General features: G+C 24.5%; 2 protein-coding genes across 2 annotated transcripts; both read left to right on the top strand.

Moving 5' to 3' along the window:
* Positions 1-2038: 2038 nt before the first annotated feature.
* LOC113549690 (nucleoporin NUP188 homolog) lies at positions 2039-14660 on the top strand. The gene is made up of 28 exons (XM_026951101.1): positions 2039-2089; positions 2168-2372; positions 2455-2661; positions 2755-3012; positions 5466-5599; positions 5688-5922; positions 6031-6318; positions 6388-6630; positions 6695-6849; positions 6912-7188; positions 7260-7539; positions 7673-7800; positions 7861-7998; positions 8060-8167; positions 8237-8401; positions 8618-8769; positions 10249-10384; positions 10489-10730; positions 11233-11414; positions 11485-11720; positions 11800-11937; positions 11994-12158; positions 12239-12382; positions 12448-12620; positions 12718-12934; positions 13004-13195; positions 13895-14046; positions 14114-14660. The coding sequence occupies exons 1-28, from the start codon at positions 2070-2072 to the stop codon at positions 14172-14174; spliced, it is 5031 nt and encodes a 1676-aa protein (XP_026806902.1). The 5' UTR covers positions 2039-2069; the 3' UTR covers positions 14175-14660.
* A 1413-nt stretch (positions 14661-16073) lies between these two features.
* Positions 16074-17332, top strand: LOC113561034 (6-phosphogluconolactonase). The gene is made up of 4 exons (XM_026967216.1): positions 16074-16419; positions 16488-16688; positions 16764-17047; positions 17117-17332. The coding sequence occupies exons 1-4, from the start codon at positions 16287-16289 to the stop codon at positions 17234-17236; spliced, it is 738 nt and encodes a 245-aa protein (XP_026823017.1). The 5' UTR covers positions 16074-16286; the 3' UTR covers positions 17237-17332.
* The last annotated feature ends 1196 nt before the right edge of the window (positions 17333-18528 follow it).

The raw sequence follows: 18528 nt of genomic DNA, 5'->3' as shown, positions 1-18528 counted from the left end.
CGGCAAGGAGTAACACAAGAAGTACAGACATTTTGGCAGCTGAAAACAAAACAAGCTTATTTGAACTTTTACATGTCACCGTACTACTGCATTGCGCTTGATGAATCTTATGACTTAGTTGATTCTGAACAAAATACAAATAACAATTTTCGTGCGATTTATTGACATTGAAAATAAAGTGTTTAGAGAAGAGTTACCAGCAATATTGACATTTGAAGGCAAGACTCGTGCAGAAGATTTATTTAAGAGTTTCGATGACTTCATGAAAAAATTAAATTCGAGTTATGATAAAATTGTATCAATTCCCACTGATGGAGCTCCAGAGATGATGGGGAAAGAAAAAGGATTGTTAAAAAGAATCTGGGATATTAACTTATAAATGCATAATTCACCAAACATCGCTTTGTAGTAAACTCAGTGCTACACTGAAAGACGTAACGGACGGTTTGATCAAGTTAATCAATTTTATCAGGTCGCGTTCTTCTCTCCAACACAGACAGTTCAAAGAGTTTCTGTGTCAATGTGATTCAGCCTATTCAGATTTACTACATCACAATCATATTCGTTGGCTCAGTAAAGGCCAAGTAATTGAACGTTTTTGGAACATTAAAGAAGTAAAAACATTCCTAAAAAATGTGGATACTGAAGAAGCAAAGAAGCATTTGGAGTTCTAAGAAAACAATCGAAATATAGTATCAATGGCTTTCTTAAATGACATTATGAAATATTAAAATGCAAAAATTATTCTGAAATTGTAAACACCGAAAAATTTTTAAGTTTTTTGTCAGATCTTATGAAGTAATTAGCATCGAATTCAAAGACTTTCTGAAATAGAAAAACTATCACAATTCTTAAAAACTCCTTACGACGTTCTCCTAGACGAAGAATGGATTGATGTAGATGAAAAATTATTTAATCTTTCGAAGTCAAAACTTCAAATTGAAATAATAGACCTACAAGAAAATGTTTACTTGAAGCAGTACAGAAGTGCGTCAACTGAAGAATTCTGGGCTAAGGATGGTATTGGCAAGTATTCAAATTGTAAGCAACTGGTAATCAACTTGGCTTCGATGTTTGGTTCGACATATATTTGTGAAACATCATTTTCAAAAATTAAATTTTTGAAAAATAAATATCGGACAAAATTAATAGACTCTCGCCTTGGGGACACTTTGCGCATAAGCAGTTCTACACGAATTCTTGATTTCAAAAGCTGGCCATGGAGAATAAATGCAATTTTTCACAATAAAATTTCATGGTAAATTATTACTATTATTATTGTATAATAATTTACCTATAATATTGTAATTTTATAATCTAAAATCTAAATTTACCGTAATAATTAGATAATTTTTATTATTTTCATACTCCTAATATTGTAATTTTTTAATATAAATTAATTGTAATAACTAAATAATTTATTTTTATTATTATACTGCTATTTTTAAAATATAAATATTTGGAAAAGATTTTTTTCACTGGACCTCATCGATTTATTATTTCTCCAATAGAAATTACTTGCCGACTCCTGGATAATATAATCTATAAACCTTGCATGGTATTAACCACGATTAGAGATAATACTATCTTTAATCGAAGGTATCAACTATTGAACAATAATATAACCTCAAAGATTATGCACATTAAAAATTAAACCAGTAAAAAAACTAAAAAGTAGTTAGAAATTTGGAATTTGATACTTTGATATTATGAGCTGGACGAACTTACGACTTTTCGAGTATTTGATTATAGACAATTGGAAGTTGTAATTTCAAACTTGCCGAATTTGACAAATTTGGATCTTGCCTCTTTTGGTCATTTGGACATATTTAGAACAAGAGAAAAAATAATAACCATATTATTTAACATTTAAGTATTTTTATTTTATTTTATGAAGTTAAATTAATTGATTAATTTGTATTTTAATTAATTGTAATCATAATTCATTATTCAGAAATTCTGTAAATAATAAATGTTAATGCCTTAGTCTACAATATTGTTTTTATTATATATTAACAAATACATTTTTACTGTTTATTATTTTCTTGTTTAATCAATCGGTATTTAAAATGAATTCAAAACAACTCAAGTAAGTTATTCAAACAACCATAATTTTCATATACACTTATAAATTAATACATGTATTATTTTCCTACTTTATTTTTAGTTGCTGGAAACAATTTTATTATAAATTAAATAAATTGAATGTAAACTATGCTGATGAATCAATTGAATCTATGATATATGATAGTTTGGAAGATATGAAAAAAGGAATACTCAAATTTAAATTTCATGCTTCATCAAGATTGGTTTTTTATAAAAATGATAAATCGGATACAGATTACTTATATCCCCTACTGTCCCAATTACTTGTAATAATTATACATTATTTTATGTATCTCTGGTTTCAAACTAGTATAATATGGCTATTATTAATATATTTATTTTATTTAGTTTATTAACGAACAAGATGCAAAACTTGTTTACAACAAATACAATGAGTTTGTGTGTCAAAATGAATTGAATACAACTATGACTGAACATGAATTACATAATGTTTGTGTGGATGTATGGAAGTTTTATAATGAAGAAGTATTATTTTTATATCGTTCTTTAAAATTTATTCTCACTGCAGCAGAAAATCAAAACTGTCATTATTCTGTAAGTAAAATCATTATTAAGTATCATTAAATATAGACTTCTTTTTATTTTTATTTGATTCTAATTACCTAATTGTTTTATTTAATTTTTTAGGCTATTTGTAAAAAAATTGTTCGTAAACAAAACTGGAAGGAATGGTATATTTCTTTAAGAGAACAACTTTCACATGTTCGTTCATTAACATTTTTTGATACAATTGTTTATAAACCTCTTCAAAAAATAATACACAAGCATTTATTAACATTTGTATTAAATCAGCAAATTGAAATTTTGCAATTGATAGTGTTAACTTCACTCAGAGTGGATCAAATTACAAAAGATGATTTTAATATTTGGATAACTAATCTTATTGTAAGTAATTTAAAAAAAAATTTTATATATTTAAATGTTTAGCATTTTATTTAAACATTGTTTACTTTATATTTTTTACTTTTAATCAAATATAACTAAAAAATATATATATATTTGATACAAAAAAAAAAAAAAAAATTAACAATTAATCATTTTATTAAAAATTACACTTAACTGGCAATTGGCATAGGTTGATTGTAATGATTGGATACTGATATTATACTTCTTTTTGTCTTTTAAACATACAACATAATATAAAAAAAAAACTGCATTTTGTGCTAATCAGTAAAATTAATGAAGTGATGTCATATATATTAAAACAGAATTCAGTATGAAGTGGATTAGGATTGTGCTATCCAATTTTGTAAATTAAACACATTGATTTTTAAAAACTTATTGAAAGTTTGAGAATGAAATTTATAGTTGAAAAAGTGACTTGGACTTGAACCTATCTCACACTTGAATAAAGATTTCTTTTTAAAATATTTATCACTTCATTCCATTGATTTCACAGACGAACACTAATTGTATATTTGTAATAATAATAATAATAATAATAAACATAGTAGTTTCTTAATTTACGAAAATAAATTCTAATTACATAAAATAAAATATAATGACATTATATGTATATATATATATAACAAGTAAAATTATATCAGTAATATATGGAAAGATATATATATATATATATATAATTTAAATATTAAATAACTTTTTAAACTTAAAAATATAATATGATATGGTTAACATTAACCATGAGTCCAAAAGATAAATAAACATAAGTTGGAGAAAAATACAGAGAGAATAATACGATAATAAATAAAATTAATTAAATTAAATATTTGGTAAATTGATCAAGGTTGTATTAAATAAATCTAAATCTTTAGTTGAATTATCTGCAAACATAAACATATTTATACATAGCATATAATTTGAAAAAGTAGAGAAAACATAAAATATTGAATTATTTCTGAAATTTAATTGGTTTACTCCAAAATTTCATTGCTAGAGAATTTTTGGATAATTAATAATATTATGTATTAGTTTGTACAAAAATGTACAATTTAAGAAATTAAATCTTCTATTTAGAGGTATTATTTTGAAGTGATCACAAATAGTATCGTACCAAGAATATGGAAGTTATTTATTTCTTATAGTTGTATCCATATTGTGCATGAAAACAACAAATATTGTTACCCAATTCCTTTATCAATGACTTTGATTTTGTTTAAAATGAATCACGGAAAAAAAAATCATGAAAATGAAAACCAACATTTTATATTTTGCTATATTATATCATATTTCATGAGAAATAATTTTTAATTTTCTAATTAAAAATGTAGATCAATAATTCAACTACCCAGGTGTTCTATTTGTTGAATACTTTTGTAACCAAATTTGTAAATTTTGAATAATTAAAAAATATATATAATATTTTATTTATATTTAAAAATTTATAAAAAGTAGCTTTACTTTGATATACTTTGTTTTGGAAGTAGTATTTCCGTTTTGAGAAAATTTAGGTAACATGCTAACATCATTCAATTAACATCTTATATCATATATCTGTATCTATATATATCCATAGTATGTGTATAAGTATACAGCCATAAAAATACTATAGATGCATAGAACTACCATAAAGATAATAAAAGAATTATTCATTACAAATTTTGACTTATTTAGACTGTTAAGATAATACAGGCACACATGCATCATTGTATTGTAGGTATTACCTAGTGGCTAGTTATTATATAGATTATTTAGTTGTTACACAGTGTAGTATAACATTGGAAATCGAACAAGTGTTATCGAAAGGTCGTATTTAAAGTGGTTTAAATTTTTAATTTTAGTTTTAGTTTTTCAAATTTATTTTATGTTTAACTATGGAAATAATTACCTCTAATAATCAAGACAAAGTAACGTTTAAAAGCCATACGTTCGTTAAGCAACACGCGGGAAAATAATATTTAACTGATCAAATTTGTATTATTATTATTTTTACTTTATTTGACTGATCAAATTATGAATCTTACAATTTTTTTAAACTTATAACCTATCCTGACTTTTTTTCCAACTTAAAATATGGCAAAATATTAAAATTTGGTTTTTATTTTCGTGGCTTTTTTTTTTGTTTATGTTTAAAATAGGTACTTGTTTATAAGTTATAATTCTTCTTGCTCTAATTTTATTATAATAATCTAAAAATTTCAAATACAACTACTTGACAAAACAATGTCTGACTTATTTAAAATCTTTTAACAATCTATTTTTACTTTTCAAATCCTAGTAATGAAACATTCCTTTTTATTACTGTCTCAGGTTAGGTTAAGTTAGTTATAAAAGACATAAACTAATTTTTTCCTTATACCATTTAAAACAAAAAATTTATCATTTATAAGAAATTGTAAACAAGTGATGTATTATTTTATTTTACTTGGTATTTATAGGATAATAACTTTGGAAAAAATCAAACATTGGAGTATGATTATAATAACTTACAAACTACATATTCTCCTTTTATGAGTCAGATCTCAAGTTTAGAGACATTACATTCATTACAAATTATTGCATTGTTTTGGGAGTGAGTAATTTGTAATTAATAAACTTTAATTCATAAATTGTTTTTTAGTCTGATTTTGTTTATGTTTATTTAAATATTTTTGTCACAGGAGTGAAAATTATATTTGGTCCACTAATGTAGAATTCAACGAAGCTGATAAAATTATTCGGATGATCCAGCCTAGTAGTGAATATGGTGTTGTGCTTATGGGTTGGACATTACTTCACCTTAAAGGAAAATTTGGAATTAAAGTTTCCCAAAAATTAGAAGTTTATACAGAAGCCATGAGCACATTAAAAATGTGGCCATCATTATTAGGAATGTGTCAATCATCAGCTGTTAAAGTATATAAAAATATTTTTTTAAGTAATAGTAATAATAATTTATTCTTTTTGGTTCTGTATTACTTTTATTACTTATATTTAATATTTTTTTTTTATCATTAATGTTAGGATCATCCAATTATAGACAAGTTAGGAAGAGTCTTATGTGAAAATTTAATCATTGAAAGTATTGAATTGGATGTATTTGAATTGGTTGACTATGATCCAATTATTATTAAACTTCTTTCTTATTTATTAAAAAGAAACCCTAGATTATCAATAGAAACAATAGACAACATAGAAAGTGGTGTTGGTTTATTCATAAAAAAATTTATAGATATGTATCCTGTTAATTTATGCAGTTTATTTGAACTTTTTACTGGTATTATAAAAGGAGCACCGCAAAGTTTGAATAAAGTAATCATTTTATTTTAAAATGTGTTTATTGTTATATTATGATTTATTTTTATTTTTTTAAACTTTTAGGTGTGGAATCTGATGAATAATATTAATTCATTCACTGCTGTTGCTCCACCTGATGGACAATACATTTATGAACAAGAAACAGACACTTTTTTGTTAACTGATAAATATTATGTAAATGATTCAATTTATAGCATTGAAATTCCTAAAAGCACTCAATTTATTCTCAATGGTGATATGGTCCGTTTCAATATTAAAGTGCCTTTGTTTTATTTTTTAAACTCTGCAATTAACAACTTCAGAATGGTAAAATTTTAATTAACATTATTATTATTTTTTTAGTATTTGAATTTGTTTATTTATTTTTTAGTGTCGCGACGAGGATCGTAAGACTTCCTCCTATATTAGTACAAAACAAATGCTAATCAATTCTGTTAAAATTATTCAATCTATTGCATATGTTACAACATCTTTAAATGATGATATTATGGGAACATGTGAAACTTTATTGACACTTGTACCTAGGTATAAGCTTCTAAAATTAATATAATATGTATCCATATATATTTTATTTATATTTATTTTAGTGTATCTTACATTGATTCAAATTATGTGACTGATCCAGAAGTCGTGTCTGAAATATTAAAATTAGCAAGGTATATACTTGTTTACTTCCCTGAACAAACAATGTGTTACTTTAACGCAAATAATTTTTTCCCATTTCTAATGGGTGGTCTTGAAGATTCTGTCGTAAATTTACATCCGTTTTCTCAAAATTCTATTGCATTAATGATTCTGAAATATGGATCAGAAGTTTATCCAGTCCTAACACAATATGTTAAATTAATCGAGGCTTCTTTAAAAGTATGTTATACTAAAATCATTTTTCTACTTAGTTTGTTATAAATATTTTATTTTTAAATTATTAATTACAGATTAGGCATGTACTAACATGTCAATGTGCTACTGCTGGTGTGATGTTCGTGTTCAAGACTATAATGCCATTGTTAGCTGTATCAGATTTTTTTATAGGCTCCAAAGAAAAAATGGATTTAGGTTGGGCATGTATGCGCTTAATGTTTGTTATTTCTGTGTTAGAACCAGAGTCTGAAGAAGAAAATTCAATGATGGTTATAAAAAAACTATTGGATTTATGTTTACCTTATAGTCCAACATCAATTGCTTCGTTAATGATTCTAAACATAGCTTCCATAGGTAAAATTATATTTGTTTAATATAACAATTATTTTATTAATATTTTATGCTTGTTTATGGAAGATTTGACGACCTTAAATATTCCATAATTACTGTGTTTCAAAAAATAAAATAATTGTTTTACTAATTTTAGGAGAAAATGATTTTATTAATATAATGCACAATCACCACAGTTGGACAAGTGGAGTCGGAAAGAGAAATATACAATGTTTAATATTTGCATTGTCCTTATTAAATTATATCATAGATATCAAGTCACTTGTAAGCTTATCAATTATATTGAATTTATATTTAATTATATATTTATTTTTAACATTTCAGTCATTAGTTAAACAAGGAACAAATACTGCATTATTTGATCCTGAAAGAAGACTTGCAGTTTTGTTATCATATCGTTTGACTGTATTTCATAACAAATTAAGCACATTATCTCTTACTATTCTTGGAACACTTGCAGAAGTGAGTAAAATAAACATTAATTATTCTAAATATTATTTTATGTATTAATTGCTTTGTGCAGAAACGATTTGTCTCCTTCAGCCTTTCAATGGGTTTTGACAATGACAAAATAGCACGAAAAGAAATGGTATCTTATTTAAAATTGCATAGACTACATTCTAATAATATTGTACGTATATTATAAAATTATGTTTAAGTTTATGTATATATTTTAAAAATATTTTTTCTTATTATATAGGTAAAAATGTTAAAATTCTTACATAATGCTATTGCTTATCAATGTAAGATGTTTGAGATTATTTTAAATGTGGAGTTACTTGAAAATTGTATTAAAGATAAGAAACAAATTGAATATAATGATGATAGTATATTATGGTTCATTGAAGTTGAACTCGAGACTGATGTAAGTCAAATTTTACTTCTTATTTTTATGCCAATATTGTTATTTATTATTCAATAAATTAATATGGTTACTTTTGAATGGGTTTTAGTTTTAATATTCCATTATTTAAATTTAAAAGAAAAATTTAATTCTATCATACTAACCAATTAGGCTAATTTAGTTTTGAATAAATTTATAACTCAAGTTTGTATTTAATATTTTATGTTATTTATTTAGGATTTTAAACAAGAACAAGAAAATAACATTTATCTTGAAACCTTGGGAATTATTCATACTTTGTGGTATAATAGATTTAATTTAGCTATGCATTACTTACAACAAAATAAAAATTTTTGGAAGTTAATATTTAAACCACTTTTTCATAATAAGTAAGTATTATAATAATTATTCTTCATTATTTATTTTATTCTATGGTTATTTAAATATTTTAATTTTACCAGGTTTCTTGTATATTTAGTTTTTTTTATATTTATTTTTTAACCGTTGAACATAAATTCTATAAATATATAATTTTAGTATTTATAATTAATATAATAACATAAAAATATTATATGAAATTTATTTTTATAAAACAAAAATGTTGTCACCTTGAAAAATGTTTTTATGTAATAATAAGTGCTAATAACCCTAAAAAATCTACTTTATGACAAATATGCAAAAACACGCACTATTAAACTTTATATAATTATTACTATTATTATGAAATGGATTTGTATCTCAGTTAGCATGTTTTCCTGTGTAACAAAAAATATATGCAAATGCATGAACTTACCAGCCCTGCTCATGAGCTTTACCTGATTTACCAAGTTTCTTTAAGTCTCTCCACAGGCTTTCGGAAAATAGAGTCATAGTCTGTTTTTTTATCAATAAATAGCAGGAATAGTTCTTGATTATATTTATAGTATTCTCCATAATTTGCTTGACAATATAGAATTTATTTTCCTTTTTTTAAAACCTCTCTGATATTTTCTAACGATTTCATCTCCATATTATTTGAGTTTATATGATATAACCAGTAATGAGATACCACTTAAGTTCATAATGTCTCCTTTTTTATAAATTGGACATAATCTTGTTACATCTCAGGCATTGAATTAAGTACTTTCTCTTCCTTCCATGCTTTTTTAACAACTTTTTCTAATTTGTTTGGTCACTTTTTTTCTGATATTCTTTAAGTAGTTCGGATATTATACTGTCTTATCCAGGTGCATTACTATTTTTTAGCATATAAATAACCTAACCTACCTTTCTTCTATTGTTGGTTTAATTATCCATTATCCTACTGTTACTTAGATTTTTCTTGTTTTGATCCTAAGAAAATGTTTCAAACATTCCTCTGCATTTTTCAGCTATATCACTTATATCTATAATTAGTGAACCCCTTCTGACTTTTTCAGGATAACCGCTTTCGGTTTATATCCATTTTTTATTCCATTTGTTATCTTGTATGAAATTTTATGTTTTATTTAAATATGTTACTATATACTATGTACAATTTTTTTCATATTGTCTTTTTTCAGATCTTATTATATTTTTTACTTGTCATTGTTTGATTATCAAAGCTTTTCAATTTATTTTCACTATGGTTTTTTATTAAAGTCATTTTATAAAATATCCTGTTCTTCAATTGCTATTCTACACCTTTTGAACTATTTAATGTTTCTTCTTTCCTTTTGATGCTCTTAAGTATCTTGACTTTAACTATGAACTCAACTACTATTTTTTGTGCTCCTCTATAAAACAGTGTCACTTTCACTGTTTTAAGTTTGCCTAATATTTAAGTTTATGCTTATTAGTTATTATTTATGAATTATTTTTGATATTTTACTTGTACATATTATTCATAGAATGATACCAGAAATAAATTCAGAAGTATTTTCTATTTTGTCACTTCAAGCCCATTATTGTCCAATTGAAATTAATAAAGAATTTGCAGAACAATTGGATATTTTTTTGAAAACAAGATTAAACAGCATGTTAAAAGTTAGTAATTTATCTTTAAACTTTGCTAAAATTATCTTAAATTATTATACCTAGTTTAATGGATCAACTATATATTAAATTTGTATTGCTTAATTTGATTTCAGGGATTTTTAAAATTTTTTGAAGACAATAATGATTCTTTAATTGATATTAAACGAAAGTTAATTTACTCATGGAAATTTTTTACACTTCTGATTTTAAAACACCGTGATTCTGCTGTTAACGATAAACATCTAGTAGTTGATAATATTTTAAAATTATTTATAATTGAGTTGAAAAGCAATGATATAAGTTCAATTGTTAGTTTAGGAGAATCTTTATTGATCATGTTACAAATGTGGAAGAAGTAAGTGTTTTATTTTTGAAATTCTAATATTGTTAGGTAATTATTTAGTTATAATTAATATAAAGTAATATAACTAAGAAAAAGAGTTTGGTAATCTTAAATTTTGACAAATCTAATTCATAAAAACACTGTTAACAATAATTATACTTAGGGCCAGTTGTACCGTCTCCAATTAAACTCTAATTACGCTTAATCATTGATAACAGATATTTTAACCAGGCTAATTTGGCCGATTAAACTGTGATTAACTTTAATCGGAGACGGTACAACTGGCCCTTAGTGTACATGATACATTGTTCCAATGTATCTAATCATACAAATAATAATTATTTTAAATTTATATCATATTTTGCAGTACTATAGATAGTATATAAAATTTCAATACTGTTAAAAACAATATTTATAGAAAAAATATATAAGTTATATGTTAACTTTCTATCAATACTTTAAATGTGCTTTTACATTTTTATTATAACATTTCTCTTTATTTTTTTTTTATTAGGAACTGTATTATAAATTCCGAATCAACTATTAATGATGTACAAACAATATTAAAACTACTTAATGATAATGAATCATTAGCAAAAAGTCAAACATCAAAAACTATAGTATTGATTGTGGTAAATGAGATCGCAAATATTATATTTTTGAATGACTCAGCTTTAACTGAAAATGTTCATAAAGGTTTTTATTATAAATATTTATTTTTATTTTTTACATTTTTTTTAACTTACTGTTCTTTTTTTTAATTTAGATGTTTTTAGTAATGAAATGTACAGCACTATTTGTGAACTTGCTAAAAATGAATTGGAAAATATTAATGAAACCGATCATGAATATCGATCTATTGTTACCAATATAAAACTAACTAATTCATTATTTTATAAGATCATACCTGTAATTACTAGATCATCTACCAATTGGCGTCAATCATATCTTTTAACAAATACTATTTGCCAAATGCTTAAATTTGTGGATAAATCCAATAAAGTATATTTATTTATAGTAGCTCTCTATTACTTTTTTTTTATTATTACTCTATAATAGAAATTTTTAATTGTTTATTCAGGAAAATCAAATTAATTCTGTGACTGTAGAAGTGACTGATTTTCTTTTGTATTTATCATCATTTAAGCAATTCCATTCACAATTTGGTACTCAGCCATATATCATAAAACACTTATGTACTGTATTGTCTGCAAAATTTGTAAGTTAAACATGTAAACTTGTTTTTCAGAAAACATCTTATCTTTTTTTGTTTAGGCTGAATTTGATATTAAATTTGATGATCCAAAACGGTTATGTGTCTACAAAAATTATTTTAAAATGCTTGTCAACTTCTTAAATATGTGTGACCATTGTGTAAAAAGAGAAGTAATACAACAATTAACTTCAATTTTTTTGGATTTATCAATAATTTTAAATTTTGTAAGTTTTAAATAAATTAATATAATAATAATTTATTCATCTTAAAATGAAAAAACTAACATTTATTTTTTACTTACCAGCCAAAGAATATGAAACTAACAACTCCTCATTTAAACCTGGTACAAACAGTTATTAAATTGATGAATGTAATTGTCTCCAAAGAATATTATTATCATTGGCAGTCAGTTGGTGGTTCGTGTTATATTGCACTAGAAAAAATTATTGTAAGTAACTTATTATTGTGTTGTTTTGTACCTTTTTATTGACAAAAATATAATAATGGATTTAGATAAGTATTTGGGATTGTGCGTATGGATCATATTTACAATTAAATGATCCAGATGTTTTAATCATGAGTATGTTCAAAAATGAAAAAGTACAATTAAATTTACCTGGTTGGAAAACTAGAGGAGATTTATTTACAGAAAAAGATTTATTGACAATTAATACAACAAGAAAAACGTAAGAATATACATTACTTAATCATGTCTATAATTATTTATGTATTTTATAATATACTTATTTTATTAATAACAATTTTATTATTGATATTTTTCAGACTTTTTGAAATGTTGTATTCTTGCAATTCAATTCTTGTCCGAATCATGATACCTCCATATGAAATTGTATCATTACTTCAATTGGGTATAAGTGATGCGAGTGTATTCAAGAACATTGTTAGCAAAGAAATAATTATTGATAAAAGGTTCAGTACTTTCTTTACTGTTGAAGGACTAATTGAAATGATTGTATTTCTGTCCGACAAAATAACTAGGGTGAGTCAAAATTATTTTTTATTTGACAATAGTTATTTAGAATTATACAATATTTTGATAACAATTTAGCATGGAGCTGTTTCCACATCATTGATATCAGCACTCAATGAAAGATATGTATTAGATGTAGATTTGGCCAGTTTAAATGATGCCTTAGAACTATGTGTGTATACATTCACCAGTCAACTTTTAATGAAAGTATCACAGAACAGTGATAACAACCAACAATTATGTGAAATTGCTGAGGTTGCAAAAAATATGGTAACTTTTAATTATTATTATTATTATTAAAAAATGTTATTTAACAAGATACTAAGGCAGAAAGAATTACGAATAAGGTGAAATTTGTTTAATAAATTTTGAATTAGTATATCATTCAGACATCAAATTGAGAGAACTTTTAAATTCTCAAAGACAGTGATAAGGATTTTTTTATTTGTAGAATAATTTTATCATCCAAAAAGTTGGTTATAAGTTATTTTGGGATTTAGGTTAGTCAGATGTGCATACATAGAGAGAATTCCATGTTGGTGTATCCATTAGTATTTCATCTAATATAAACTATGGTACCCAATTAGAATTTAATATGGCACTTCTTAAGTGCTATGTGTACATTGATCCAAAAGAAGTACATCAAAATCAATGAATAAGAGCTCTGTAAATTCATTGATCATACATCTATCAAATCCCACATCTTGCATTATTTTTTCCATGCTTATCTTTTAACCATTCACTTCCACCATCTTTTAAATGCTTACAGAAAAACAGAACTGTATAAAAGTAATATTATAGTAACAGAAATAACAAGACGTCAAGAAAGCTTTTTAATTTATAAATCACTTAAACAAAAAAAAGGGATTGAATTGACTTGTTTAACTTAAAATTATAAATCATTTATGCTAAATTAAATTCCTATGTTCTTAGTTTAACTTTTATAAAAATTATTTTTTATTTTTTTAGAGTTTGCTTCTCTATAGAACAATAAGTAAAGATGTTGAAGATAAAAGGATAACATCCTTTGATATCAGAACTCAACAATCAAATGGAGATGGTACAGAAGATTTGTTAATTGGTTTTATGAAATTACTTGAATTTATTAAAGATATCCACAGGTTATTTTATATATAATTTTAAAATTTCCTTTCAAATAAAATAACATTAATTTTTATTAATTTTTAGGAGTTCCACAACTTCAACCAAAAAAGATTTGTCAATTGCAGGATATTCAATTTTAAGATGAATAAATCTCTCTAATGAGTACAATTTATACCAAGACTGATAGTAAATATCATTAATTTATTACTATTGTTTATACATATATCATATTTTGAACAATATCAAAAAAGTTTTCAGTATTCATAATTTTTTCATTTAATTTTATTTTTTATTTTGGTAATACAAACAAATGGGTAATCAATACATTGAAAATTTTAAAAATACCCTAAGATTTTTTTTTTTTTTGATCTTAAAATACATCAACGACCTGGCCATCAATATATAATATGTACATTTAAGTTATTTACATTGGGTTAGGTTTATTACAATTTGTTTTTTTTTGTTTTTTTAATTTAATTTAATTGTACGATTCAGCTTTTTTTTTAAAAATAGGATCATGTTTTTTATGTCTTGTTAGTTTGGTCCTAATAAGGCTTGACAGATTTGTTCAGAGATGTGGAATTTCTTTTTGATCTTTTTTTTATTTTGTAAATAAACTCTTTTATTTATACATTTTTAGTTTATTTTTTTTTTTATAAATACCAATAAAAAACACTATGATTGGTTAAATTTAAAAATTGAAACAAAGTTCTTCATAAATAATTCATACTGGATACAAAAAATAAAAACAATTTTTTCATAGATATTTTATGTTTAAATTAAGACAAAATTTGATATTTAAATGAAGAATGATGATGGTATATTATAAGTAATATTGTTTATTATGTATTGTATTGTATTTTGTTATTTAAAAATATTTTTTGCGGAAATTGAAACTTACATCCTATATTCTATTTTATACCTACAAACACAAATATTGATATTTTTATAACATTTAGATTTTAGATTATTTTTATTTTTACACCACAAACCTATTCGCACCGTTCTTTCTATTCTACACAGAAATTATGAAGACGTATGTCTTTGAGGGCCAGTCAGCTATCCCCCTCATTAAATACTTTTTAAATTAACTCGGTAAATACATTTAATTATGTTAATACGTGTTAATTTATATTTCTACCCCTTAAACTGATAATATATTCCTCCCTTTTTAACATATGTAATTCAAAGAGTATTAATCTTAGAAACTTGAAATATTTTACTTTCCATCGTTACTTAAATTATCATTTTGTATACTTAATAGTAAATAACATTTTAAAATTATTGATGCTAAGTTATTATTTATATGTATTTAAATATTTTGAATTTTTGATTTAATTTTCTTTAGTTACTCTTAAAGTGCTTACAATTATGTTAATTGTTAGGATTTTTAATTTGATTTTTATGCGGATTTCCCACCTCCTAATCTCTTTTTCTAGATTTTCGACTGGAAGAGTCAGAAAAGAAATTATAATTATTATTCTGTGGTAATAAAGCTGATAAAAATGAAATACATTTGATAAAGTGATACTCCATCACACGGTCTTAGAAGATAGGTATATATTGTTCAGTGATATAACTAAGGCACTATATTAGTGCTCTAATATAACCGGAGTAAATATACATGTATATATTATCTATGCATATAACATGATAATCATAGAACATAAGCATGGTGGACATAACAGAAGCGATAAGTGACAGGCGACAGCTATCAAAATCCCATAATATATCGATAAATATTTCAGTCGACCTTGAAATGTTGCTGTATGGCGTATGCTCGAATATTATACGTCTATGCATACAAGCTCAGCATGATAATGTAACCGTAACATCATTTGAAATCCGTATTAAAACATGTTCTATGATGAATTAGATGCCGAGCACGAATTAAAAAAACAAGTTTAGTTTAATTCGTGATGTCTTCGCTGCCAACATGTCGAGCCTCTCGCAAAATGAAAATAAATCGATCAGCTGTTTGACTGTCGCTTCAATTATGTTCTATGATGATAACACATGAATACGTCTTATCAATGATCAATTGATTATTATTTAAATATTTTTATTTTTATAATAATAATCTTTAATTCTTAAACTAATAATTCCATTACCGATAAAATAATGCTCAATTAGGACATTAGGTAATAGGTTAATAGGTATATTATTATTATCATCACCTTAACATTTAACACATCGCTGTAACCTTCATTCCACGTCTTGATAGTTTTGGAACCAAAATATAAGTATTTATTCGAAAATGACTTCCAAGGTAATTTCGGTGTACGAAAATACACAAAAGCTGGGTGCGGAATTGGCAAAAAATCTCTCGGAACTTGCCAATGATGTGTTAGCTGAAGGAGGAAATGCAGTTTTTAAAATTGGACTTTCTGGTATAATGGTTTAAGTATTATTTTAACTGTATGAAAAATACATGAGATTACATCAAAAATTGTTTAAGGTGGATCGGTTGTGTCGCTTTTATCCGAATATTTAGCTAAAGTTGAAACAGATTGGTCTAAGTGGAGATTTTTTTTTTGTGACGAAAGACTGGTGGAATTTAATGATCCAGAGTCTACATTTGCTCAGTACAGAGACAAATTTATCAGTAACCTTCCAATCAGTGAAGATCAATTCATTAAAATAAATCCTCAACTTTCCGGTAAATACCTAATACATGTTCTATGTGAAAAAATTAATTATGTGAATTAATATGTTGTTGGATTTTGTATTGCAGTTGAAGAGGCAGCTAAAGATTATATCCAAAAGATGTCTGTTTATTTTGCACCTTATGATTTGCCTCGGTTTGACGCTTTGATATTGGGCGTAGGACCGGATGGACATACATGTTCTTTATTTCCTGGACACAAATTATGTGAAGAAACATCAGTATGGGTAGCTCCAATTTCCGATTCACCAAAACCTCCTCCAAACAGAATTACTTTTACATTTCCAATCCTTAACAATGCTAGATATTGTGCATTTATAGCAACTGGTAGCTCAAAAGCTGATATCTTGAAGGTACGATTCAAAATGTAAATTTCACTAATATGAGGATCATCAATAATATAATATTTTAATATTTTTTAGCGTATTCTTAAAGATGGTGAACAATTACCAGCCAATTGTGTACAGCCAGTAAATGGTAGTGTACAATGGTTATTAGATGAAGCTGCAGCCAAGCTATTACAAGAAGAAACATCTTTGTAAATTATTTATGTTACTTAAAACAGGTATTGGTTAAGAATGGAAATAATTTATTTTTTACATTTTGGTGTCTGATAAATTTTGCCCTGATAAAATTCATACTCTATTTGTAATTATTTTATTTTATGTGTGAAAGAAAACATCTATCAAGAAGTAAATGATTTATAAATTTTAACTATCAAATGTTTTTTATCTGGGAGTAAAAGATTTAAAATAATTTTTTCTCTTCTGACCTTATAATAAAATAACTAAAGTTGTTGAAAATTATAACCAAATAACCATCATTAATACCAATCAGAATTTTAACAAAATTTTGAATTGATATTTTAAATTGTACGCACATAGAGCCAGACTTCAGTTTTAAAGTGAGCTCCCAACTATAATATTGAAAATTATTATAATTATTTAAAAGTTAGATTGTTTGGAATAATCAATACATAATTTTCACTAAAAAAATGTTATTTTGCATTTTTCAGAAATGCATACATTTAAAAGTATATTTTAGATTTTTAAATATATAGAGCTAAAGTGTATTTTATTCTAACTTAATAAGTTATGAAACATAAAATATCTGTATATTATCTCATCTTATCTTATCAGTCACTAGGGCTTCACTGTACAGAAAAAATTATAGATTTATTAACAAAAAAAAATATTTTTTAAAGCACTATTGTGTTGGTTTACTCAAAAATGAGGTTAGGAAGCTTACAATTATTAATGGATATAGGGTAAACAAAAAATGACAATGTTAATAAATGTTAATAAATAAATAAAAATAGTGCATATTAATATATAACAATGAATATTTTAAAAGTATTAAAATATATAAAACTTTTGAGCATACTTTCCTTTTTTTTAAAAGCATTAATTCCCTATAATACTAAATTACAATATATTATTATATATATAAATTAAACCAGTATGAATATAAAGAAACGTACCTTCCAATATTATATTTGTTAATTTTTTATACATAATATCAATTTAACACATAAATTAAATAATTTTTAATTTAATTAAGTAATATTTTCATTAAATATAATTTTTTGAGATCTGAAAATATCTATTCAGTAAATGTTGAGAGCATATTAAAATATATTCTTGGCATACATGTAGGAGCAACCATAATGAAACTCTAGAAGTAGACACAAGTACAATATAATTGTAATTGAAATATTTATTGAAAAATTCAAACACATTCTTAGTTTTAAACTAATAATGTAAAAATAAATCATAATTATTTATTTTTATAATTTTTCAAAGTGAAATTTTAAAGCCATTGTGTATAATTTTTA

Source organism: Rhopalosiphum maidis, chromosome 4 (assembly GCF_003676215.2).
Source record: "Rhopalosiphum maidis isolate BTI-1 chromosome 4, ASM367621v3, whole genome shotgun sequence".
In the NCBI taxonomy this organism is placed as follows: Eukaryota; Metazoa; Arthropoda; class Insecta; order Hemiptera; family Aphididae; genus Rhopalosiphum; species Rhopalosiphum maidis.
The sequence above is the reverse complement of the archived record's forward strand: the minus strand, read 5'-3'. Positions and strand labels throughout refer to the sequence as shown.